Consider the following 25,340-nt stretch of genomic DNA (forward strand, 5'->3'; position numbering starts at 1 on the left):
CCTATTTTGGGCAATGTAAGGTCAAAGGAACTAGTCATGTTATACTGAGTTGTGTGGTGCTTTTCCCCACCTTACATGAGGTTGGTGACAATGTGAAGGAGTGTCCCTTAGATTATTTCATCAATTATGTTGCGTCATTACTATTTGACTAGTACATTACATTTAGGTCCTAGTAGCATTGAAAAAGTGTGCCTTGCTTGGGACATATCATAGACTAGCTCCTTTACCATAAATACATACTAAACACTTCCTTGTTGGTATGTGTTGTAGCTGGTTTAACTTGTTATTTTAATGATGTTTTACACATGAGGTGCCAAGGGTGGTACCATATAGGATTGGACCATGTGCATGATGTACTCTAGGGTTTACACGAGTAATTGGAAGTTTAGTGGCTAAAACGATTCTCATGTAGCACATATTAAAAAAAAAACAATTACATTTGATCACTAAACTTTGTTAGCATTGTCCTTTAAGGCATATGTTTATACAATGGTGTAGTGACAAGGTGATGCAAGTCCCAAACAAATTATACACTATTAACTTTTGTTAAGCGATCCACTTAGCTTTAAAATGTGTGGATATCTTGCTTTTCGAAAAGGAAGAGTTTATTTTTTGAAAATTAAAAAAAAGGAACTTTGGTTAAGTGGTCCATTTAGCTTTGAAATGTGTGGATATCTTGCTTTTCTAAAAAGAAGAGTTTTACTTTTAGAAAATTAAAGAAAAGGGTGCTCTCTCTCTCTCTCTCTCTCTCTAAAAAGGACAATCTATACTATTAGTTAAGGAGAGGTGGCGGGTGCCACGTGGCAGCCCCCGACCTCCCCCCAAAAAAAAATTCTATACTATTAGTTAAGGAGAGGTGGGGGGTGGGTGCCACGTGGCAGCCCCCCACCTCCCCCACAAAAAAAAAAAGAGAATGCGGGGGCGGGTGCCACGCGTCCAGCACCTGCCCCCGCGTAAAAATCGCGCCCGCTCCGACGCGAAGCGCCGGGGTGAGTCTAGGCGCGGAGCGCCTAGTGCTATTGTATGCGATAGTGCGCCATTGTTCTTTTTTGGAAAGTGCAGGCTTTAGTCTTGGGTGTGATATTCTATCTTAGGCTGGATACACACCGGGCTGTGGACGGGACGCAACGTGAAAAAGGAAGCGTCCGCTGCCCTACGTGTCAAAAGGCCATTGGACCCGGTTTTTGTGGGTGGCGGACACTTCTAGGCGGGGGGTCTTCCCCGTCCCGAAATTCGGGCACGCCCCATGAACAAGACGACAGCACCTTTTTCCAAAAAGAGACCTATGGGACTAATAGGAATTGAACCCCCACCAATCCCCTCACTCCTAATTCATCACCAATGGGCCAACCCTCTTTTCGTAAATTTCATGGGTATAGGTTAGTGTCCGAACAAAATAATGGACAACTTGCATCTCCTGTCCATCCATAGCCCGGTGTGTAACCGGCCATTCACTGAACATTTTTATAATATGTTTTCAGAGGATGCTGCTGCTGCTATTACTACCAGGGTTTAAGAAGAATCTGCTTGTACGACCATGGTGCACGTCGATCTACACCCCTCGGCTTGAACATCTCGATGGAATTTGTATGAAGCCTGTTCTTTTTTTCTGTGTGTCCATTATTCTACTGTCCATAATTCTACTATGTCCATGAAGCCTGTTTCTCTCCGTGTCCATGATTCTTCTGTGTCATCTCTCGCGCTCTTTCATGATTTCGGCAATTTCCCACCTTGCAGACATGCTTGGGGCTTGGAACCAGCGATGGCGGGCCGTCCTGCCATCTGCTTCAGTTATCAGGCCTGCATATTTTACTGGAGTGCCCTCTGGACATGGCTGTCCTCCAATTCTTCCTTCCTTCTGCATTGCCGGCCACTCCCTCATCTGGTAAAAGGCCTGCAGACGTGCCGCCATGCAGCTTGGCTGGTCAGAAAGCACCTAAGCTTGATGCTGATAGGGTCACTGGAATTCCTCGTGAAATTCAAGTCCGTGATGATCTCATCCATACTTCATGTGGACATAGTTTCCTAAATGTGGAGCCATGGTACAAGACGGCTGAATTCGGGCTTCTTGATGTGTCCTCCATAGATGTCGTGCTTATATCAAACCCAGATGGCATGTTGGGTTTGCCATTTCTGACATCCATGCCTGAGTTCTCTGGCAAGGTATGCATTTTGTAGTGTCTAATTTTTTTCTATGAATTAATCCACATTCTTAGTACCAGAGGTTTTTCACAGCATGTTATTGCTCAATGTGTATTGTAGCAATAAGTCATGACAGGGCAATGATGTAGTTTTTCAATGACAAAGCGTAAACAGTTTTCTCCTTCGGCTCTGATATTTTGGCTGTAGAAGCAAACTGTGGCAGTCTCATATATATTAGTTTCTATGCGCTTCAGGTGTATGCAACAGGCCCTACAGCCAAATTAGGTGAGCTAATGATGGAGGAGATCGTCTCCATGCATGGAGAATACATTCAAAGTTTTGGACGATCTGATGAAACATTGCCTTACTGGCTAGAACCTAAAATATTGGAAAGACTCCCTATGATCACAAAGAAAGCCTTGGTCGATGATGATGGTGTTGGTAGAGCAAATTGGCATAGCCTTTACAGGTTTATTCCTTTATCAGAACTTTTGATCTCCTTTCAACTATAAGGAAGTACATGACCTATGTTATCTACCAGCTATTGCTTAAAACATCTACTAATAGATCCTGCGTCGATGATGTCACAGGAAGAAAGACATAGTAACATGCATGAGAAAGGTACAGCCTCTCCACTATGAGGAAGAGGTGAATATTTTTGATTGCTTGCGGGTAAAGCCTTGCAGTTCTGGATCAGAAATAGGAGGGTCAAACTGGATCATTTATGGGGCAAGGTGCTTGTCTTATTTTTCAGCTTCTAAGCTCATGCCAGGCCATGCTATGGGCCTAAATTTGTCTTCTCATGCACAAAGTGATGTGCTACTCTTTTGTGATTTGAAAAGTTGCTGCAACAATGTGCTTGTAAGAGGCACTTCAGTGGAACAGAATGCCTGCAGCCAGATTACCAAGACCATTCTAAACAGATCAAATATGCAATCAAAAATAGCATCTGCAATGCAGATGATTGGAACTGACACGTGCATTTTAGAGAAGACAAATCTTCCTGGTCGGGTGACAGAGATTACTACAACAGACCATTTGCCATCAGTTAGCAGAGCAGCTCTAGATGCTGTTATTGATGGAGGTTGTGTTTTGGTGACCATCTCTGGTATAGGTGCTTCATTGGAACTGATGGAAGCTCTTTCTCAAGAATTAACCGTTTCTAAGATGAGGTATATTTTAGAACACTAATAAAGAATTTTGTGTTGCAAGTACATTCCATGAGATTTCAAACACTGCTCTGATCAATGTTGTTGTGCACATTGCACTTGACTTTACAAAATGTCATGTAAGCTTTACATGCTGACAGTGAGCTTTTAAGTGCACAGGAGTATCTATATGATGAGACTGTGCATATTGTTAATTTGCTAGGGCATTATAAAAATGGGTGTCTTGGTAATGGCTTGTCAGCTAGCCAATGATGTTGGTAGACGAAGTACATCTAAAAGTGCACAGAAGTATCAATATAATGGGATTGTGCATACGGTTAATTTGCTAGGGCATTATAAAATGGGTGTCTTGGTTATGGCTTGTCAGCTGGCCAGTAGTATTGCTATATGAAATACATCTAAAGCATAGATAACATTGTTTGTAATTCGATAGTTTTGTGGATAATTTAAATATGTTCACATTCTCAAAGCAATCAATAATGTCATTTGAATGCATATTGTTTATGTGATTCTTAGTAGGTTTTGAATTGTTTTGTTGTTTGAGGTTGCCCAAATGCCTCAATCACCGATCTATGTTCATGTCCCTAGTGTTATAAGGCCCCCAAATGAGAAGAAGTCATGGTGGGCACCCGTCATTAGAAGGGTTCCTAGTTTATTTATTTAAACAAGTCGAGCCAATAGGCTAGTGGTTAGAAGGTGACCTATGCAGACTGATTGCTGGGTCAAGTTGAAAATAATTATCGGTGGTAGTGGAGTAGGTACCTTGCATTGGGTGGGGATATTTAAGAGGAGTCGTTGCGGCATCTAGGTTTTGGTAGTTATTTTTGGGTAGTATAACATATGCTCACTTATATTTCACTTGTATGGTTAGTGCATACTCTACAACATTGTGTGCCTCTATGCTTATAAATAGGGTGGGGCATAGGATATAGGTTAGGCTGTGCAATTCAAATGGACTGCAGTGGAAATTTCAGCATTTGAAAAGTTGAAGGAAAAGATGACTTCAGGTCATATGCTTGTGTTGCTCGATCTAAGGAAGTCATTTTAGTTTAGTGTGATGCATGTGGTAACAACATTGGGGCTGTTCTTATGCAGGATGGCCGAGTTGTGGCTTATGAGAGTCTAATTCTCCTCCGTGCAAAAAAGAATTTGCAAGTCTATGAGAAAGAGCTCTTGGCTGTAATTCATGCATTGTCTACATGGAAACACTATTTGTTGGGGGCTGATTTTATAATGTAGATAGACTATCAGACTTTGAGGTACTTTGTGATGTAAACAAAGTTGTCAGAGAAGCATATGAGGTGGCCAAATTTTCTCTCTATGTTTCATTTTTAGATTGTACATATTGATGGTAAAAAAAAAGTTGTGGTTGATGCACTATCACGTAAGTCACAAATTTCAGCCATTAGCATGGTTTATCACACTAAGTTGGATGCCTTGAAAGAGTAATATGTTGCTGATGCAGACTTTACTAATGTTTATGATTAGCTTTGCAAGGGCTAGAGGCATGAGCACTTTGTGCTAAGAGATGGATTTCTGATGATGCATGGATAGTTGTGTGTCACAAAGCAATTTAGGCCCAGAGTTATCACTGAAAGTTATGCTTCTCTACATGCAAGACACAAAGATATTGATTTCACAATCAAGGCAGTGGAGCATTTTTTTAATTGGTGAGCTTTGAGGTATGATGTAGAGCAGTTTCTTAAGATATGCATCGTATATCAGAAGGTAAAGCATGATAGGCAAAAGATGCCGTGTTTATTGCAGCCCTTGCCTATTCCAGATAGGCCTTGGTGGGCATTGCGGTGGATTTTATTTTTGAGCTTCCTAGGACACTTATAGGGAAAATGGGATATGGACTATTATTTGCAAGTTTAGCAAACAAGCCCATTTCATTCTGGCGAGGAAGAAAATAAAGGGGGATCATATGGCACGATTGTTTTTGCAGCACCTCTTTAAGTATCACGGTATGTCAAGAGTCGATTGTTAGTAATTGAGATCCTAGGATGACAAGCTTATTTTGGAAGGGGTTGTTTGAGAATATGGGTACTAGGTTAATCATCATTCTTCCATCCGCAAACAGATGGTCAGTCTGAGGAAGCAAATTCCAGAGTGTTAGATCATTTGAGGTGCTATATTTCAGACCACAAGACATAGTGGGAGCAGTATTTGCCCTTGGTTGGGTTTGCTTACAACAACACAGTGCATAGTTTCACATTTGAGGCGGTTGAGGGTGGTAGAGGGAGATACCACCTATCTTGCAAACTAAGGATAAGATCTTTGAGGTTGATTGTTATGTGAAAAACTTGGATACAGCCTATGCAAAGATAAAATATGCACTTCACAGATCACAATAAAAGCAAAAGAAGGTAGACGATCGTCATAGATGTGCTTTGTAGTTTGCAAAGGGCGATCATGTATTGTTGTGTTTTGAAAAGGTAAGTCTGAAAAAGATGAAAGGAAGATAAAGACTGTATCTGAAGTTGAGTATGAGATACTATGGGCCCTTTCAAGTGTTGGAGTGTGGAGAAGATAAGCGATGCAGCATATTGGCTGAAATTACCTCCACGTTGGCGGATACACAATGCCTTTTATATTAGTTTGTTGAGGTCTTTTCATGATGATGTGCCAGAGGATATATTTGCTGAAATTTAGCGTGAGGTTGAGGAGTTGGATGAGATTTTGGTACTCGAGCAGATTTTGACACATAAGAAAATAAAGGTCAAAGGTAAAGTTTCAAGGAGATACTTGGTGATATTTTGAGAGTTATTCACTAATGGATGCCAAATGGATGGAAGAGGATGACTTTGTAGACCATTCTTAGTTGTTATAGCTTTACATAGATGCCTTTTAGTTAGAGCGAACTTTAGTTCAGGCTTAGTTAGGTTTAGCAAACTAGGGGTCTAGAGCATTGCCTGATACTCAAGGAGGATAGCACTTCCACTCCACCAGTTGAGGACAACTCTTGTATGTAGTGGATCTCGGATGTATTCAACATGCATCCAAGGTATTGTGCTGAGTGTATGTTTACCATGAGGTCACTGCTTAGTATACTAGTCATTGTGAGATGTATGCAGATGAGTATGAGTTTTACTCGGGTATTGGAACTATACTTTTGCATCAGCTTATGATTAGTTCAGTGTGAATTTTGCCTCAATTCTGAGACAAAATTTTTGATTAGTTTTAGCTTAGTTTTTGTTCAGTTTGACAATCGTTTATGGTTACTTTTTTGATGAGTTTTGCATTAGTTTTTTCATTGATTGCTGGTCAGTTTTTGCAATGAGTTTGTGGTTAGTTTGGAATCACATTTGTAGCAGTTTGTGATCAGTTCTTAGATTAGCAAGTGATCAGTTTATGATCAGATTATGCTCAGTTTTCAATGGTTTATAGTTTGTTCCATGGACAACATCATGTTAGTAAATGCCATTGATAGTCTCAGCCATGGTATATGCTGAAAATATACTTTACTATGGTTGTGGAGTCAGAACAGTTGAGAAACATGAGTTATGGATGTATCCACTGGGTTTCTAGCAATGGTTTTAGACTAATTTTAAGTTTTATGTTATGTATATGCAAGCTGGAAATTTTCAGCAGGTTTGGGGCATGTAGCATGGTTGGACTACAGTGGCCAATGTTGTGACTGTGAGACCGTATGGAAATTCCAGTGTAGTATGCTTTTCCTTTGGTACAATGCAATGCAATCGAGGATGATTGCAGGAATTTCAAGGAGGAGGTTTGTCACGGGGACGTGAAATTTTGAGATGCTTTAATCTTGTTAATAACATTTGATTAAGTTATTAATTAAATGTGCAAGGTTGCTTAAGTACATGTGATGCACATGGCAGTTATTTCATGGTAACAAGCCAAGGATCCCAAGGATAAAGTGGGTGCCAAAGGCAAAAGTTGTGATAAGTTATGCCGAATTGGGTTTTGTTAGTCAGTTGGAATTAGATTTGACCCTAAGGCAGTGGTTTGGTCAATAAGTGTCGATGGTGACATCAGGGACTAGTATTAATTAATTAATTAATGCCAGTCTAAGGGTCAATAGAGATTGGGGATCACTTTAGGTTGCAAATGGCCTAGCCAATTTAATTATGGATGGGTATATTTAATTTTGGATAGGGTCAGAAGGATTGAATTTAAATTTTAGAATTATTTAATTCTAAAAATTAGTTAAATGGTTGGATAATGCTGAAAAATGGGTGTAGAAGGTTGCTACTTGGCAAAAATGCCCATGTAAGACTCGAAAGCGTTTTTGGAGGATGAAGAGGGAGATTCAGTCCATTCAAGCCAAGGAAAAGAGAGAGAACAAGTTGTTGGTCTGATTTTTCTGCTATGGAGGACCTTTTGGAGGATGGACTAGCAAGAATCAAGCTATCTAATGAAGGCAATAACAATTTTGGGGCCTTCAAGAGCTGGCGATAGTTGATTGGGGGAGGTGACAACAGTTTGAGGCCTCCTGGCAGCTGGCGACAACATTAAATGCTGTCTGCAGGCAATAACCAGATTTTAAGCCTTTTTCATGTGAAAATAAAAAAAAATCTCTCTCTCTCTTTTGGCATTCTCTTACCTTCTTCAACTTGTGCTCAGTCATTCTCAGCATTTCTCAGCCGTTTGGTTCAGATTTCAGTCAAATTTGGTGGAGAGCAGAGAGATCTTTGCTGTAAATCCTAAAAATCTGCAAAAATTAGGGTTTGACACCCACCTCGGGACTCGTGCCAATTGGTACTCGTGCCAATTGGTAAAGGCATCGTATACTGAATTTAGTGCCTGAAATTTGTTTAATTGTTAGGGAATTCATATGCTAGCTCCTTCATTGTAAATTGGGGTAACATTTGGCTAACTGGTGGTTCCATTTGTGCAAGTCTTGGGTGAAAAATCAAGGGGCAATTGGTTCGAATTCAATGCTGATTGTTGCCATAGCAAGGGGCTTTTGGAACAACAAAGGAGATTGTGAATCTCAATTTGTACTCATTCCATTAGCAATCAAGTTAAAGAAATACCGAAAGGGTGTAGTTTTGGGGCCAATAGGGTGTCCAATATCCAATATTATTAAGGTAATTTGTGTATTTCAAATTATGTTTTTTTTTTTGGCAAATAAAATGTGACTGATTATATTACTCGGAAAAATTGATTACAACGGAGTGCTCATGCTCAATAGACTGGCTGGAGCTGATGAAAGTCATAAGTCCATCATGTATACAAGCCTCTTAAGGCGGTCTAGGGGGGAATAGGGGCAAGAAGCCATGAAGGGGGGGTGTATCACCATCTGGGGCTGCTTGCCTGCATCACAAAAAACAGGTCCTGGCCGCCCCAAGTGCGCTTGAAATGACCTTGGAGCTCTTGACGAGCCCTGGATTCGCCCTGCACCCGATCCCATCGGTTGCAGAGGGAGTGGATGATGGAGGTTCAGAGTTTTGCTAAAGTCGCATGTACTGAAAGTCTTTCTCCATTGAAAACCTCCTAACACTGCGCCTTCCAGATATGCCAACTAATAAGACTCCCTATGATCTCCTATACCTTAGTGCGGTTTGCTATGGACTCTAGTACTTGGCGGATGGCGACTGTGCCTCGATAATGAATATCGTGTCTTGCATCCCGACTTCGTACAGAAGGTGGCGGCCTTGGCTGATTGCGTGTCAACAAAAAGCTCCCTATGAGATACATCTAAGGCTGGGTGCTATACAACGAAGAATGCAACATGCACCTGTCAACACGAGTTGTGCCGCCTCACATGACCAAAGGTAGTGCTTTGGTGTTTCCAGAGGCTGCTGTGTGCAGCGTATATAACCTCTCTCCTTCTGCATCTGGACAAACCAACTTCCCACCACTAGGCCTCCATGTGCCACTAGCCATAAGAAATACGATATCCTCCTTGGTCTCCAACTATCCCATAAGCGGCGCCAGAAGGTCCGTCAGAAAGGCTCCGTGATGCCATGCTCCGCCCAGTGCCTGCTACGTGACGGTGCCCAATCCATATCCTCCTGCATCAGTACGTGTTTGCCAATCATGGCTGTGTACTCTAGGAACCTCTGTGGCTTCTTGGCGACCGCTGTGGTCGGCCATAGCCACTCTCTCGGGTCCCATTCCAGCTCATCAAGCGGCCTGCCCTCCTAGATCCAAAGGCGCTACTCCCTGAGCTTCTGCCAAAAGACAAAAGGGTCCAACCGCCATGTCTTTCCCTGAAGGCCAATCATCCGGATTCTCTTCCATGAGAGGATAGCTAACCCCTTATCCTACTGCCCTTTGTCAAGGGCCAGACGCCCTTCCTCGTGTACGGTGAAGGTCTCAGGTGAAGCGCCGCCCACTCTACCTGCCACTTGTAGGGGGATGCCTGTTGGTGAGAACCTAGCGGCCCATACCTCCTTGGGCTCTATCGGCTCTCGTCTCGGGGGAGCAAGCCACTCCTGAGGTATTGCTGCGTCTATCTCCCTTCTTCTTAGCTCCACTTCTCTTTTGCAGCTTGATATTCGCTGCAGCACCTCCTCGTCCATCATCCTGTACACCTCCCACCATGTCCTAATGGTATGAGTTGGCGGGCCGGCCTCCTAGCTAGCCCACTGGATGTGGGGGAGGCTCGCCAAGCTATACTTCTTTCGGATCTTTGACCTGGGGGTTCCAAATGACCGGCTGATGATCTATCTCCTCCTGACAATCTGGGGGACTTTGGATTAGGGCCTTGTGGAGGCCTTGCCACACGCGGATCAAGCTGCGCAGGAAATGTGATTTGAGCAAGGTGATCAGAGTTGATGTGAAGATCCATCTCAGGGACGGCCTCCACTCACTACCAAGCCTTGGTCTACAGTCCTGAAGAACCTCGTGCAATAGGACCTTCCATGTTTGCCCTCTTGGTGTGAGATTGCGTACAACTAGCTTGCCCAAGTGGGCCATACTTTGATACTCTGGATCTATGATCCCTAGGCCTCCCTCTAACCAATGCCGTATGATGGTTGCCCATGCCACCTTGGCCCTGGAATCCCTGGAACCATTTGACGCGGACCAAAGGAAATTCCGCACTAGACTGCGAAGTTGGACTACGCAGGATGAGGAGAAGCACCAGCAGGAGGTGATGTACCAGACCGATGCTAGGAGAACCTGGTTAACCACCAGGGTTCAGCCTGCTAGTGAGAGGCGAGCCGTACTCCAGTAGGCCAGCTTCCTCCGAATAGAATTGAGGATTGGGAGAAATTACTGGGCGGGAGTGATGTCGAGTTCCACCTGGAACCCTAGGTAACGGACGGTCTGCTCTCTACTTACCCATCTAAATCCCAGGTGGATGCTCCACTCCGTGCTAGAGTCGGGGTCTTTGAGGAAACCAATTGACTTTCGCCAGTTGATTTTCTCTCCTGCTGCAGAATAGAACACCTCAAGAGCGAGCCTCACTCTCTCCAGCATCAACTCATTGTCCTCTATGTAGAGTGTTGTATCATCTGCATACTCCGAGTCTAACAACTTAGTCTCCTCCCTCGTGGGAAGTCGGAGGCCGCGTAATCTGCTCACACGACCTGAGGAAATGAGACATCTCTGCAAATAGTAGAAACAGGTACGGGGCCAAGGGGCAGCCCTGTTGGACCGATCAATCTCTCTAGTCGAAACTCCATCCCTCGCCTACCACTTATGAGAACCCTGCTAGTGGCCGATCTGTAAAGTGCGGAGACCCTGCGAATCCAAGCCTGGGGAAAACCTAACCTCACCATGGTACTGTCCTGAAGTGAAAATCTCTTGGAAGGTCATTAGTAGGGGGTCCTTCACCACCTCCGAGTAGGTGGTGAAGAATGCCTTAGAGGCCATCCTCTCCCGAGCATTTCTGCCCGTCCTATGTATGGAAAGCCTCCTCTAGTTCCTTCTCTGTGAAGGGGGCTGGAAGGGAGTGTCCCATTTCTGTGACGAGGGACGGGATGTGATCCCAGACCTACTGCCTACATTGCTGTCCTCTAGCTGAAGCTGTTTCCTGCTGGAAAAGGCGCTTGTAGTAGTCGGTGGCAATCTCCATCACCTCATTTGGGCTAGAACGAATCCTCCCATATTGATCTCGAAGGCTGCGTATCTGCTCTCCTGAGGTGCAAGGCTGATGCACCTAGAAAAACTCCCTGCACATCGTATCCCCCTTCGGCGCCCAGAAAGCTGCGGAGGTGCGGAAAGAGAACTCTGAGCGCCTATCCTCTAAGCCAGCAATGGTTGCTCATGCATGCCTCCTGTGTGTGGAGGGTGGTGTCTCCTGGTGTTTCCTATAATAGTCTCTGTGTGGTTGCGAGATCCCGTCGCATTGCTCTCTCCTCCTCCTAGCTCTGCTACTTGGCCTGTATGGCTGCCTCTTGGCAGATATTGCTCGACTCGGCTAGGACCTTTGCAACTTCCTCTGTGATCCGGTCCCTCGTGCCCCACTCCTCGTTCCAAATCTGCTCTCTGTGTCTCGTCACATCCTCCCTCCTATAGATCGAGTCAGGGATCCGACAGGATTATGTATCTAGGGCAGATGCCGAGGGATCAAGTGTTAGGAGAACCGGGCAATGGTCGGTACTTGCCAACTGCCCAATGTGGCCTCCACAAGAGCCATCTCACTCTCCCACATAAAACCTGTCCAACCGCTCTAGCAAGGCTCCACCTAGCCGCCTATATCCCCAAGAGAAGTCTAGTAAGCTCTCCCTCTTGTGGAAGGCAGGGTCTCTCCAGGCATCGCGTGCTCCTACTGCCAGTAGAAAGACCTCCCATGCCTTCTACTCCTCCCCAGCCATGCCCTGGTAGTTTCTCCCTTTGCCATGTTGGTCCTCCAAAACCTCTAGGTTGTTGAAGTCTCCTCCAACGATCCAGGAGTCCACCTCTGGGAGTCCATCTGCAATCTCCACCCAGAACCTGCTGCCTGCCCTAACCTCCGTAGGGGCATAGACATTGAGGACTCCAAGGCATGAGTCCCCAATATCCAGTTTGATCCATAGAACCCTTCCTGCCACTATCGTCCCGTGGTCTTGTACACAGGCGGTGAGACTCGAGTCAATAGAGGTGCATACATCTCCACTCCTGCCGTGGGCATCTATGGCATGCTCCCAATAAGTGCATGAGCTGCTCGGGAGTACCTTTCCAACCCGCTAGGCCTAGGTGGGTGTGAGCTTGTGCTCCCGTAGAAGTAGGATATCGATCCGTCTGGCAAGGGCAGGCTGCAGCTCCTGTTGAACAATCAACTTTCTAAAGCCACGTGCCCCACTGTAGTGGAGACTGTTCACATTCCAGGATGCAAGGTGTAAGCTCATGGGAAAACCTGTGATGACTGACCGAACAGGCATCTATTCGGTGTGGAAGTTGCTGAAGAGGAGGTGAAGCTATGGAGCATGCAAGTGTGCTTTGCCGCAGGTCTGGATGGTGAACTCCAATCCCCCATGGTGGCCCTCAGCTAGACTATAGGGGTGATAGATGCTCCAGGTGGTACTATCAATGCATCTATCAGCCATGTTGAGAGTTGCGACTTTGTACACTGGTAGAAACAGGCCGCTTGTGCCAGGGGCCACTTGATCACATCTCGTGGAGCTCTCCACTGTGGAGGGGCTCGAAAGATGATGCTCAAGTGTGGGACCTTGGCACCAGCCCACCTGTTAATGTCCATCATGCAACTAGGCCATTGTTGTGCAAATAGTGCTAGTTCTTCATCTCCCATCCACTGGGAGATGTGGTTCTCTGCCCGACTCTTCAACTTCTCTATCTGTGTCGTCGTCCAATCCCCTAAGTGAGAGGATTGAAAGAAAAAAGCGTAGTTTGGTCCATCCGATGGCGCTAGTAGATGGACCTTGCCCCTCGACTTACAAACCAGGAAGATCCCCACCTTTAGAGGTAGTGGGAACTCTCTGCGCTTCGCAACTCTCAGGTAGGACCATGGGCCACTGCAGAAGAACTCCTATGGCAATAGCTGTGCCTGTCTCAGGAAAGTGTGACGAGCAGTAGGGGCAGATGAGCTGGTGGTTGTGTGGGAGGGGGAGAATTGTAGGTGCGAGGAGGATGTAGGTGTGTGTGGCTCATCACCTCCTGTGAGAGGAGGGGGGGGTGGGTCTGGGGGGGATCATTTGAACCGAGGGCGGATCGGGGGGGGGGGGGGGGAGTGGTGCTCAGCAAGGGAGGTGGTGGGGGGGAAGAAGATCGGGGGGGGGGGGGGTGGTACTCAGCAAGGGAGGTAGTGGGGGGGAAGAAGATCGAGGGATCGTGGGATGGTCGGAGGTACATGGTGGGTGTGGAGGGGGGGGGGACTGGTGGCCGTGGAAGGGGGGCGTGTGGGCTTGGGTCAGTGGGGGGGGCATGGGAGGGGGGGTGTGGGATCTCAGGTGAGGTAGTTTGTGGCGCGGGTGGTGGATGTGGGGGGGGGGGGGGGGGTTGCGGTCCTACCGAGTGGGGCGGGCAGGGGGGGCTGCAGAGTGCTCTGCCGAGGGGGCTTCGCTTGCCCTCCTGCTCCCTACTGTTGAGGCTGCGTTTGTGGAGCTAACTGCAGCCCCTCTTGCCGTCTCCCTCTCTGTCGTCTTGGGCCCGTGTGAAGCCGTCAGCGTCCACCTGTGGGCGTCTTGATGGAGCCGCCTTGGCTCCGAAGCGTGTACAGTTTACTGCCTGGTGCCCAAAGTCATGGCAGCGCAGGCACTGCCTTGGTTGCCCAGTCATTGTGACCTGCTACCTAAAGGAGTGACCTCCAGCCTCTTATCTCCAGGAACTTGGGTATACTATTTGTGTCTTTTACGGCCACTCGTACCTTGGGGACTCTTGCAGCTCTCACAACATCGGCAAAGGAGGCGGGAAGAACTGTGCCGAAGAGCTGACCAAAGTCCTCCACTAACTGACGGTACTCTACCACCAGTCCGGGGATAAGTAAAATGACTGGGTGTCTAAGAAATCTGTTGTGGAGCTCAAATGACTCCACTGTGAAACCACTGTACCAAGGAACCATGAAGGTCCCACGGTCATGAGGACTGTCTCCACGATCTGCGTTGTGCCAATGTGCAGCGTGGAGTGGAGCCAATCTTGAAGCTGGGTTGTCTGGAGAGTGTTCTATTACTTGACTGAAAATCACTGTTTCTTTAAGCTCGAGCTCTGTGGCGCGAACGGACAAGAGTTGTTTCTCAGAAAAGACAACGCTCAAGGTGTTTGACTGGGGGGCACTTGCAGAATGCACCGGTGTCTGACCAGAGGTTTCCATTGTGCTTCCCTACTGAGAACTTACCAAACACACTGCTGTACTGACGGAGGGGGGATTGTTGCTGCAAATGGAGGGAGCAACCCGGGGGGGGGGGGGGGAAGGGTGATGGCGAGGAGAAAGGGGGAGGGGGATTTCGTTTTTTGATACTGATAGAGGTGCTAGGCGCCACGGATGACAGCGTGGGAGGCCTGTAGGCAGGTGGCCGTAGGGTGAAGGGAGAGAACGCGGGTGAGGTACCAGGGCATGGGGGGTGACCAGGGCGGGGGGTGGGGCAGCGTGATGGCAGGAGCCACTGGGTGGGGGGGGGGGGGGGGAGCCACAGGGTGGGGGGGGTACATAGGGTGGGGGGCATAGCGTGATGGCGGGAGCCACAGGGCACGGATGTGTTAGCAGAGTATTTGTCAGCACGTGTGAGTCTGAGCTTGATTTGGGCTGTGCATTTTTATTAGGTATTTTCTGGTGTGGCATTTTATGCCAGTGGAGCATTTTTATGCACCAACTGTCCGACCAGCATTATTGCTCCCCACTTTTTCAGCCTATTTATACTCAGTGCTTCTCCTCAATCAGTATCATCATCATCATCTTCACCATCTGCAGACTCTGTGGAGAGAGGAGCCAGTGCCAGTGTCAGTGCCCACGCAGCCAGTGACTCACTGTTGTATGCGACTGTCTCATGTTCAGATATATGGATTCCATTTCCCGTGCATACATCTGAGTTCTCATCTGTATGGTGTTCTTTTCTTTTCTCTTTTTGTCTTGTGTTTCAGCAGTTTATTTCAGCACATGTTTATGCTTCCACCGTTGCTCCACTTCTGACATGGTATCAGTTTTCAGGATTTGTGTTTCTGCTGTGTTTTCTTGCTGATTTCAGGACTGTTTTGTACCCCTGCTGATCAGGCGACTGCTGTCGCAGTCAGGCGACCTGTTTTGGGGCTGTTTTCAGCCTGCGTTTTTTGCAGTTTTGCCATCGCTTGCTGCCTACGCACACCCTCTACTGCCTGCGTTTTTCATCTGCAGCTGCTGGCGATAGTTTTCTACCTGTTTTTCTGCAGTTTACAGCCTGCGTTTTACTGATTCAGCGTCTCTCGTGGCTGGATGACTGTTAATTCAGGCCGTTTTTGCTGTTTTTGGCAGTTTTTGACTGATTTTTTGACTTTCTGCCGCAGATTTTGTCTTCTATTGATCAGATTTTGGGTTATATTGCATGTGAACTCTCATTTTCTTGAAGTCTGTGCTTGTGTTTTGGCTGTGTTTCCTCTCTAAATTCCATCTCTTCTCTACTTCTCTTCTTATCCTCTCATATGGCTCCTCCGTGCACTTCCACTGATGATAAGTTACATGGACTTGATTATCTCACATGGAGTGCTGTCATGAAAGCTTGGTTTGTGCAGACGCGGTTATGGTACATCGTATGTGGAGCTACTCCTCGTCCTCTCTGTCATTTTCCTCTTCCTGAAGACTTTGATGAGGACAACCATGAGGAAGCGGTACTCACATGGGACTCGGACGATGCCCGTGCTTACTCGGCGTTGCTTCGGTGTATTTCTAAAGCGGTCTTACCGGCGGTTACCTCCTGTAGGACATCTCTTGAAGTATGGCAGAAGTTGCAGCAAATGTACGAGGCACCTTCCACCATGCGGGCAGTCACACTCTATGGCCAGCTCCAACAGATGAAGTTTGAGTCGAAAGATACTATTCAGTCTTTTCTTCTTCGTGTTACACAGGTATAGGACTAGCTTCGGTATATGCAATCTGCTCTTCCTGAGGCGCATCTCATCAGGACGGTCCTCTACAAGCTCCCCCCGGAGTTTGATGGAGTGGCCAATGCTTCGCGGGCGCAGACATCATCGATTCCTGTCAGTTTTACACATATGACCTCGATGCTTCTTGAGCATGAGACATTCTTGAGATTACAGGGGCGGCTTTCGGCACATTATGGAGGTGAGGCTTATGTAGCTTCAGAGAGGGGTGACGGGAAGAAGAAGTCGAAGGCCCAGTGTTACTACTGTGGCAAGAAGGGACATTTGCGGAAGGACTGCAAGAAGTTAGCGGCTTCCAGGAAGAAGGCGTAGAAGACAAAGCGGGATGTTGACTCTATCGATGAGTCCTCTCCTTCATCACACTCCGACTCAGATCCTCCGACCAAGGAGAAGTCCAAGGCTCGGAAGGGATTCTCTTCTTCGGATCGCGGGAAGGGCTTGGTGGCCCCTTCCTCGGCTGCTTTCTAGTGGTGGTGATGAGGTCATCCCTCACGACTCTCTTGTGCCAGAGAGGGAGTGTGAGCGGGTGTTCAAATGGGGCAATCGCGCCTCATCTATACTTTTATACAGGTGCACAGGTTCCAGAGAGGGATGTTCCTGACGTATCTGGTGGAATCAAATCCTGGAGCTGGGATTGACATCCAGGTTCATGATGAGGTGGTTATCTGACAGAGAGCGGGAGGCTTTCGTCTGGAGCTCACATGAGGGGACACTTTGGTGGTCTGGCCAAAGACGGGGAATCCGTGGTCACCTATATTCAGGGGCATTTTTGACAGGATGGTCTTGTATGCTACTGCGAGACATTGGTGATGGACACAGAGACATTCTATGATCTTCTCTATTTTCAGGTGTTTGGTACGATCGACATCGACATCAGGTTCTCTCCGAGGCACCTTGGTGGTGGCTTGATCACCCACTGCTTGGGTCTCCATGGTTCTACTTGGTGGTTCTATGTTGTATAGTTTCTGATCCCTTTTCATTGTACTATTGTATTGTATCAGATTACCCATGATCTGAGAGAGGGTGTTAGCAGAGTATTTGTCAGCTCATGTGTGAGTCTGAGCTTGATCTGGGCTGGGCATTTTTATTAGGTATTTTCTGGTGTGGCATTTTATGCCAGTGGAGCATTTTTATGCACCAGCTGTCCGACCAGCATTATTGCTCCCCACTTTTTCAGCCTATTTATACTCAGTGCTCCTCCTCAATCAGTATCATCATCATAATCTTCACCATCTGCAGACTCTGTGGAGAGAGGAGCCAGTGCCAGTGTCAGTGCCCACGCAGCCAGTGACTCACTGTTGTATGCGACTGTCTCGTGTTCAGATATATGGATTCCATTTCCCGTGCATACATTTGAGTTCTCATCTGTATCGTGTTCTTTTCTTCTCTTTTTGTCTTGTGTTTTAGCAGTTTATTTCAGCACATGTTTATGCTTCCACCACTGCTCCACTTCTGACAGGATGATGGCGTGGGAGGCCTGCAGGCAGGTGACTGTAGGGTGGAGAAGGGAGAGAACGCGTGTGAGGTACCAGGGCGGGGGGGGAACCAGGCGTGGGGCAGGTACCAGGGCGTGGGGGGTGACCAGGGCGGGTTGGTGTGACCAAGGCCGGGGGGGGGGGGAGGTTTTAGGCGGGGGGGGGGGAGGTGGGGCAGCGTGATGGCAGGAGCCACCGGGTGGGGAGGGGAGGGGGGAGGTACTAGGCGAGAGCCACAGGGTGGGGGGGGGCACATAGGGCGGAGGGCATAGTGTGATGGCGGGAGCCACCGGGTGGGGGGGGGGGGAGGTACTAGGCGGGAGCCACAGGGTGGGGGGGGCACATAGGGCGGAGGGCATAGTGTGATGGCGGGAGCCACAGGGTGTGGGGGTGCATAGAAGGGGGGCAGCGTGATGGTGAGCACTGAGGAGGGAGGGGCGTAGTGTGATGGCAAGGAGGGGAGGCGCAGCTTGATGACGAGAAGGGGGGGGTAGTGTGATGGCGAGGAGGCAGGCGAGAAGGGGGGGGGGAGGTACTAGGCGGGAGCCACAGGGTGGGGGGGGCACATAGGGCGGAGGGCATAGTGTGATGGCGGGAGCCACAGGGTGTGGGGGTGCATAGAAGGGGGTCAGCGTGATGGTGAGCACTGAGGAGGGAGGGGCGTAGCGTGATGGCAAGGAGGGGAGGCGCAGCTTGATGACGAGAAGGGGGGGGGCAGTGTGATGGCGAGGAGGCAGACGAGAGGGACGGGGGAGGTGCAATGGCCAATCAACGGGGGCGCAGTTCGACGGGGTTATGAGGGCGAGGGCAGTGGCGTGTTAGTAGGAGCTAACACTTATGAATTAGGAAATTTCAACATTTTTCAAATTACATTTATTTGCTGATTGTTGTAATTAAGTGCTCAATGGGGGAATTACCACCCTTTCCAAGAAGGAAGGCAGGTTGCAAACTTCTTGACCATTGGTGACCAGCCTCCCTGCTGCGTTTGTTGCTGTCTGCTGTCGTCGGTTGCTGTTCACCCTCTACAGACTGTGTTTTGATGTTGTAGCTACCGCTTGGCAGTCCTAGCCCCTCTGCTGCCTGCATTTTTTCAGATTTCTCCCTTTTTTCTCTGTTCGCCAACACTATTGTTTGTTGTGTTTGCTGCCTTTCAACATCTTGAAGGCTACCTTGTTGTATTTCGGGATCCTTCAGGAGTATGACACACTCGCTCATTACCTTTGCCTTGGTCCTTGAGACACCAGAGTTTGGGGTACAATTTTCATTTCTTGCACGGTTTGTTTGTTGCATGAGCATTGTATACTTAGTATTCATTCATTCATTTATTCAGATCTGCACTGTGTTCATTGTCTCTGAGTTATTCAAGCCTAACTGTGTTCTGTTGAGTTCATGCTTTGTTGTACGCTTTCATTTTTTGTGTTAGGGTATTTCTTCACAACAAAGTGTGCTTTGATAATAGCTATGAATTATCCATGTACAAATAGAAGGGGAAGTTGATGAAGCAGTATACATAAATGACAAACCAAACCTTGAAAGTAGAATGGAGAAGAGGCGGTCGTCCTACCAAATCGATGCTGACGGGCTCCTAGCTTGGTGCTGAGGGGAGAGGACCTATACCAATCTTGTTGTGCAAGTGCTAGAGCATCGTTTGGTTGACCTCCTTCATGAGGAGGCTAGTATTATTTTGTGCAGATGGAACAAACCTGAGCCAAATAGTACCCAACTCAGCCTGCTCTCTAGAGAAGTGAAAGTGCACTCCCACATGCCTCGTCTTGGGAGATCTAGGTGGGATCCTCGCAATGGTGATGCCACGTAGGTGGTTGCTAAAGATGGGAATCGGGGAGTAGGAGAAAAGTGCAACTTATTGAGGAACCTAAGGTTGATGGCCTTAGAGATGGCATTGTAGACAGCTCTATACTTTGCTTTTGTAGAAGAAGCTCCAACAATGGCCTCTACTCATGGCTAGAAGAAGTTGCGACAATGGTCTCTACTCACGGCTAGACCAAGAAGTAGGAGCAGATTCAAGAGAGATTGTATAACCACCTTGGGACTTTCGGGTATCTAGGTCGCTAGCCTAGTCTAAATCTATGAATCCTTGCAAACTCAATTCAGAACTGAAATGCAAACCTTATGTATAAATATCATGTAGGTATCTCAAAATTCACAAAGCACTACTCCAACGATATGCACAAGTCTTAGTGAAATATTGTGAAAGAATAGATGTGGAATATATAAGGTCAGGTTAGGAATTTGTGAGCCAAAGCAGCTTGCCTTCTACCTCTGAAACCAACTTTCCTTCTCGAATAGAGTGATAGATGACCTAATTAACACAATTTATGGCAAGCATTAAATTCACAAATTTGAAATAATACTTCACCACTTAAATCTTGAACAATTGACACCTGATTGGCCCCAACAATTGGTGCCCCTTGTGGTATTTTTCTAAATTATATTGCTCTAGTGTAAAGTACATGGGGATAAGTGTTGATCCCTCTTCAAATTCAAATACAATTGGCTGTCATAGATGAGTAGCTACAATAGAAATCACTTTGCCCCTTGATTGGATTGAGGATTGAGCACATTTAATGTCTTGCGTGTGGGTACAATCAAATGGGGATAGTGAAACTTTTCGGATCAGCTGTGATTTCTTTAATTTCAGTTGCCACTCTGTTGCTCGGGTCTTTGATTTATGAGCACAGTTTCCAAGGTGTCCGAGAAATCCTAATTTCTGCTGCAAATTAGGTTTTGACAGCAGTAAATCATTGTTGCCTTCAGCAAGAACTAGGAAATGTTGAGAATTGCTAAAGAAACGTTAGAGTGAGGGAGAAGGCTAAGGGGAGGTCTGTCACGGGGATGTCAAATTTTGAGATGCTTTAATCTTGCTAGTAACATTTGATTAGGTTATTAATCAAATGTGCAAGGTTGTTTAGCACATATGATGCACATGATAGTTATTTCATGGGAACGGGCCAAGGACCTCGAGGATGTAGTGGGTGTTAAAGGCAAAAGTTGTGTTAAGTTATGCCAACTGGGTTTTGATGGTCAGTTGGTGCCAGGTTGGACCCTAGGACAATTGTTTGGCCATTAAGTGTCAGTGGTGACACTAGGGACTAGCATTAATTAATTAATTAATACTAGTCTAAGGGTCAATAAAGGTTGGGAACCACTCCAAGTTGCAAATGGCCTAGCCAATTTTATTACAGATGGGCATGTTTAATTTTGGGCAGGGTCAAAAGGGCTGAAATAAATTTTCAGAATTAATTAACTCTGAAAAATTAATTTAATGGCTGAAAATGCATTAGGAAGGTTGCCACTTGGCAAAACTTTCCCATGCAACTAGGGAGAAGGCTGTTGGAGGGTGGTGGAAGCTGATTGGCAGCCATTCCAAGCTTGGTGGAGATAGAGGAGGTGATCAGATTTGGCTCTGAGAGGCGACGATGATTGATCGCACACCGCGAGAGGATAGGGGGTAGCAGGTTTTCTCTTCCGCCTCAAGAGAGCGGCGGTAGGAGAGGAGGGCTCGCAAGCAGGGCTGGTGTTTTACCCCCCTTTTGAAGCTGTTGGTGCCATCACATTTGTCATCAGAGCTGCAAATCAAAAGATACGTTTCAGCTGATTTTCTCTCTCTCTACAGCATTCTCTCATCTCCTCCAGTCTATGCTCAAGCATTCTTAGTAATTCTCAGCCATTGGTAGCAGAGTACAGCCAAATTTGGTGGACAGCAGAGAGTTTACTGCTGTAAACCCTAAATTACAGCAGTAATTAGGGTTTACCAGCCACCTTGGGACCCGTGCCATCAGTCAAAGGCATTGTACGCTGAAATCAGCACTGGAAATTCGTGGAATTGTGAGGATTTCAGATGCCAGCCCATCTATTATGAATTTGGGGCAGCATTTGACCAGTTGGGGTTCCATTAGAGCAAGTCCTGGGTGAAAATCAAGGGGCAATTTGCCCGAATGCTTTGCTGATTATTGGAACAGCAAGGGGCTTTTGAATCAGCCAAGGAGATCGTGAAATCTCGGCTTGTAATTTATTCGTCAGCAATTGAAATTAAAGAAATATCGAAGGGGGTGCCAGTTTTGGGGCCAACAGGGTGTCCACTGTCCAAGTTTATAAAGGTAAAGTGAGCATTTCAGTTTATGTTCATTTGCTTATTGTTGTAATTAAGTGCTTAATCAGGTTAAACCACCCTATCCGAGAAGGAAGGTTGGTTTCATGGTTCCATTGCCAGGATAATCACTCAATCTCTTGATTTGGTGAGCCCGAGGCACCTGATTGCAAGCCAAAGCTTTGTGCTAGTGCTGATTTTTGTGCTCAGCTGAGAAATTGCAGTAACATGTCTTCATGCAATGAGATGGAATCAAGCAGTGATGATGCCTCTTAGTATGGATATTCTCATGGGAATGAAGGAAATGCAATGCCTAATCTTGGACAAGGCTTTCATGATGGACAACAAGTTGAAAATGTTGTTGTTGGGCAAAATGTAGGGCCTTCGAGCCATCATGAGGTAGATGACCAACAAAGGGAAGAGGAATTTGATGACTGGTTCAAGAATCGGATGAGGACAACAACAAATCTGTTTGCAGAATTGGCAAAGGATGCTTAGTTCACCTGATTTTTGAATGCACAAATCCCTATGGTATGCAGCAGCCAATGCATGGTGTGCAAGGCCCATTGTTTTCGGGTATGGCTGGAAATGTGCAAAACCCTATGTATGGTAGCATTGGCTTGATGCTTGGGGCACAAAGTGGAATGTTTGGCAATGCATCTGCACCCTCGAATGCTTATGGGGCTCAAGGAATGACTGCTGGTCATCAAAATGCTTCATTTGGGCTTGGTCATGATGTAAATATAGCAAATGCACCCTTTTTGCAGTAGCCAGTGTATGACAACTTGACTCCCAAAGGGGAAGCAAAAGACTATGATGAGGGTGGAAAAGCAGTGAAGTTTGAGTCCTTCAGTGGTGCACAAGATATGCTGAAAGCTTTGACCTTCATTCAGCAGTTTGATGCAGCCTATTTAGGGGGAAACTTCACCGAATCCTCTAAGATTCGAAAGGCAATCACTTTCTTGAAGGGGAATGCATTGCAATGGTGGTCCATGCTCTTGATGCAAGGTAGAGCACCGTCAACATGGGTACAATTCAAGCAAATGTTTGCATCGAATTGGTTGACTAGTACCTTTGAGGTGGACATCATGATAGCTTGGAACAAGCTTAATGCAAAGGAATTCAATAATTTAGAGCAATACAATAAGAAGTTTTGGGATGCATTGCTGCCGGTCACTTCTTATCGTGCCGTACCCCTTCATGAGCAAGTGGAAAAATATGTATGTGGGCTGCTCAGAGGAATCAAGGATTTTTGCATAAAATCCACCGTGTCTAGCATGTCTGAGCTCATAGAGACTGCTGCTACAGCTGATGCTTTCTTGCGTGGAAAGGATTCGGGCTTCCAAGAGAGCAGGGAGAAGTTGAATAAAAAGTTGTTTAAGGCTGAGAAAAGGGTCATATCTGAAAATTAGCTTGAAAAGAGGCCAAAACAACAAAGAAAGGGCTCGAAAACATTGGCACAACATAGGGAATTGATGGCTACAAATAAATGCTTTATTTGTGAACATGAGGGTCATATTGCAAAGAGCTGTCCCAATAGGCAGCAAGCTGCAAAATCAGAAAATCAGGGAGATCCTAAGGGTAAAAGGCCCAAAACATTAGTGGGATTGGTGCCCGATGTTGTTAGTGATCAGTCCAATGATGATGTTACTGAGTTGTGTAGAGCATGGGGCAAAATTAGGGATCAGCATGCATTGATATTCTTTGATAATAGTGCATGAGCCAACTTCATCTCTACTGACATGGCAGCCCGTCTAGGCATCAAAGAGGATGAGATGGAAGCCATGGGGAAAGTTGGAATGGCATGTAAGGGTCATACAGAACCTATCACACACCACTCATTGAAAAGCTTCGGTTGCACATACAGGGATATGTGGACAACGAAGAGTTTTACATTGCTCCACTTGAGGATTGTGATGTGTTGCTTGGTATGCCATGGTGCCACCGTATGCATGCAGTGATTGATTCATATGCAAAAGAGATCACTATTCAACATAAGGGAAAAACACTCACACTTGATGTAAAGTTGAAAGGGAAATATGTCCCTGTTGTATCTGCAGCTGCTATTTCTAAAGTAATGAAAAATTATCTTTCAGTGTATTTAGTTTTTGCAGGATAAGGATGATAGTGAGAATGTTGGGAATATGTCTAAATTAGAGAAGGATTGCATGCCATTTCTGAAAATGTATGCTGATTGCTTCTCTCAGTCACTTCCAGAGCAGCTATTACCTAAAAGACCCGAACATCATGGCATAGACCTTATCCCTGGAAGTAGCCCTCCTAATTTTCAAGTATCATGGTATGCCCGAGTCGATCATTAGTGATCGAGATCCTCGCACGACCAATCCATTTTGGAAGGGGTTATTTGAGAATATGGGTATCACGCTGAAATTCTCATCATCCTTCCATCCGCAGACAGATGGTTAGTCTAAGGAAGCAAATTCCACAGTGTTGGATCTGTTGAGGTGCTATGTTTGAGACCACAAGACACAGTGGGAGCTGTATTTGCCATTGGTTGAGTTTGCATACAATAATACGGTGCATAATTCCATTGGCAAGGCTCCATTTGAGATGGTTGAGGGTGGCAAGAAGGTTCTACCTATTTTGCACACTAAGGATAAGATCTTTGAGGTTGATCACTTTGTGGAAATCTTGGATGCAACCTATGCAAAGATAAAGTATGCACTTTAGAGATCAGAGGACAAGCAAAAGCGGGCAACTGATCGCCATATACGTGCTTTGCAGTTTGTAGAGGGCGATTATGTATTGCTGCGTTTCAAAAAGGCAAGGCTGAAAAAGATGAAGGGAAGAGAGAGGTTGTATCCGAAGTTAAGCATGAGATACTATGGGCCCTTTCAAGTGTTGGATTAGATCAGCGATATTGCATATTGGCTGAAATTACCTCCACATTGGCGGATACATAATGCCTTTCATGTTAGTTTGTTGAGACCTTTTCGTGGTGATGTTCCAGAAGATGTATCTGTTGAAATTCAGCCAGTGGTTGAGGAACTAGATGAGATCTTGGTACCTGAGCAGATTTTGGTACATAAGGAAAGGAAGGTCAGAGGTAAAGTTTCTAGAAGATATTTGGTGAAGTTTCAAAACTATTCACCAATGGATGCAAAATGGATGGAAGAGGATGACTTGGCAGACCATCCTCAGTTGTTGCAACTTTATCTCGATGCCTTTCAGTTAGAGCCGACTTTGGATCGGGCTTACTTAGGTTTAGCAGAGCGGGGGTCCGGAGCATTGCTTGATGCTCAAGGGGGTGGTAGTATTTCCACTCCACTGGTTTTGGACAGCTCTCGTATGTAGTGGATCTCGGATGTATTCAGCATGTATCTAAGGTACTGTGCTGACAGTATGACTGCCATAAGGTCACTACTCGGTGTACTAGTTACTGTGAGATACATGTATATGAGTATGGTTGTCACCATGGCTCTGAGACTATACTTATGCATGAGTTTTTGGACTAGTTTGGCATGAGTTTTTGCCTCAGTTTTGAGATCAATTTTTGAT

The 25,340-nt window shown here is 46.3% G+C and overlaps 1 protein-coding gene across 3 annotated transcripts in view; it reads left to right on the top strand.

Annotated features, from left to right (window-relative positions):
• The first annotated feature begins 1,410 nt into the window (after positions 1–1,410).
• LOC148033432 (integrator complex subunit) overlaps positions 1,411–25,340 on the top strand; it is a 34,481-nt gene continuing 10,551 nt past the window's right edge. The window contains exons 1-5 of one of the 3 annotated variants that reach the window (XM_087681356.1): positions 1,411–1,587; positions 1,738–2,163; positions 2,397–2,611; positions 2,733–2,876; positions 2,985–3,314. In XM_087681356.1, coding sequence (XP_087537482.1) covers positions 1,579–1,587; positions 1,738–2,163; positions 2,397–2,611; positions 2,733–2,876; positions 2,985–3,314 — 1,124 coding nt within the window. In that variant the 5' untranslated portion in view covers positions 1,411–1,578. Of the gene's footprint in view, positions 1,588–1,737; positions 2,164–2,396; positions 2,612–2,732; positions 3,315–25,340 lie in introns of all 3 variants that reach the window. The other 2 variants (XM_087681354.1, XM_087681355.1) reach the window with 2 other exon arrangements.

The sequence above is a fragment of the Lygodium microphyllum genome, chromosome 7 (genome assembly GCF_053477565.2).
Source record: "Lygodium microphyllum isolate KBCC chromosome 7, Lygodium_microphyllum_v1.1.10, whole genome shotgun sequence".
Classification (NCBI taxonomy): domain Eukaryota; kingdom Viridiplantae; phylum Streptophyta; class Polypodiopsida; order Schizaeales; family Lygodiaceae; genus Lygodium; species Lygodium microphyllum.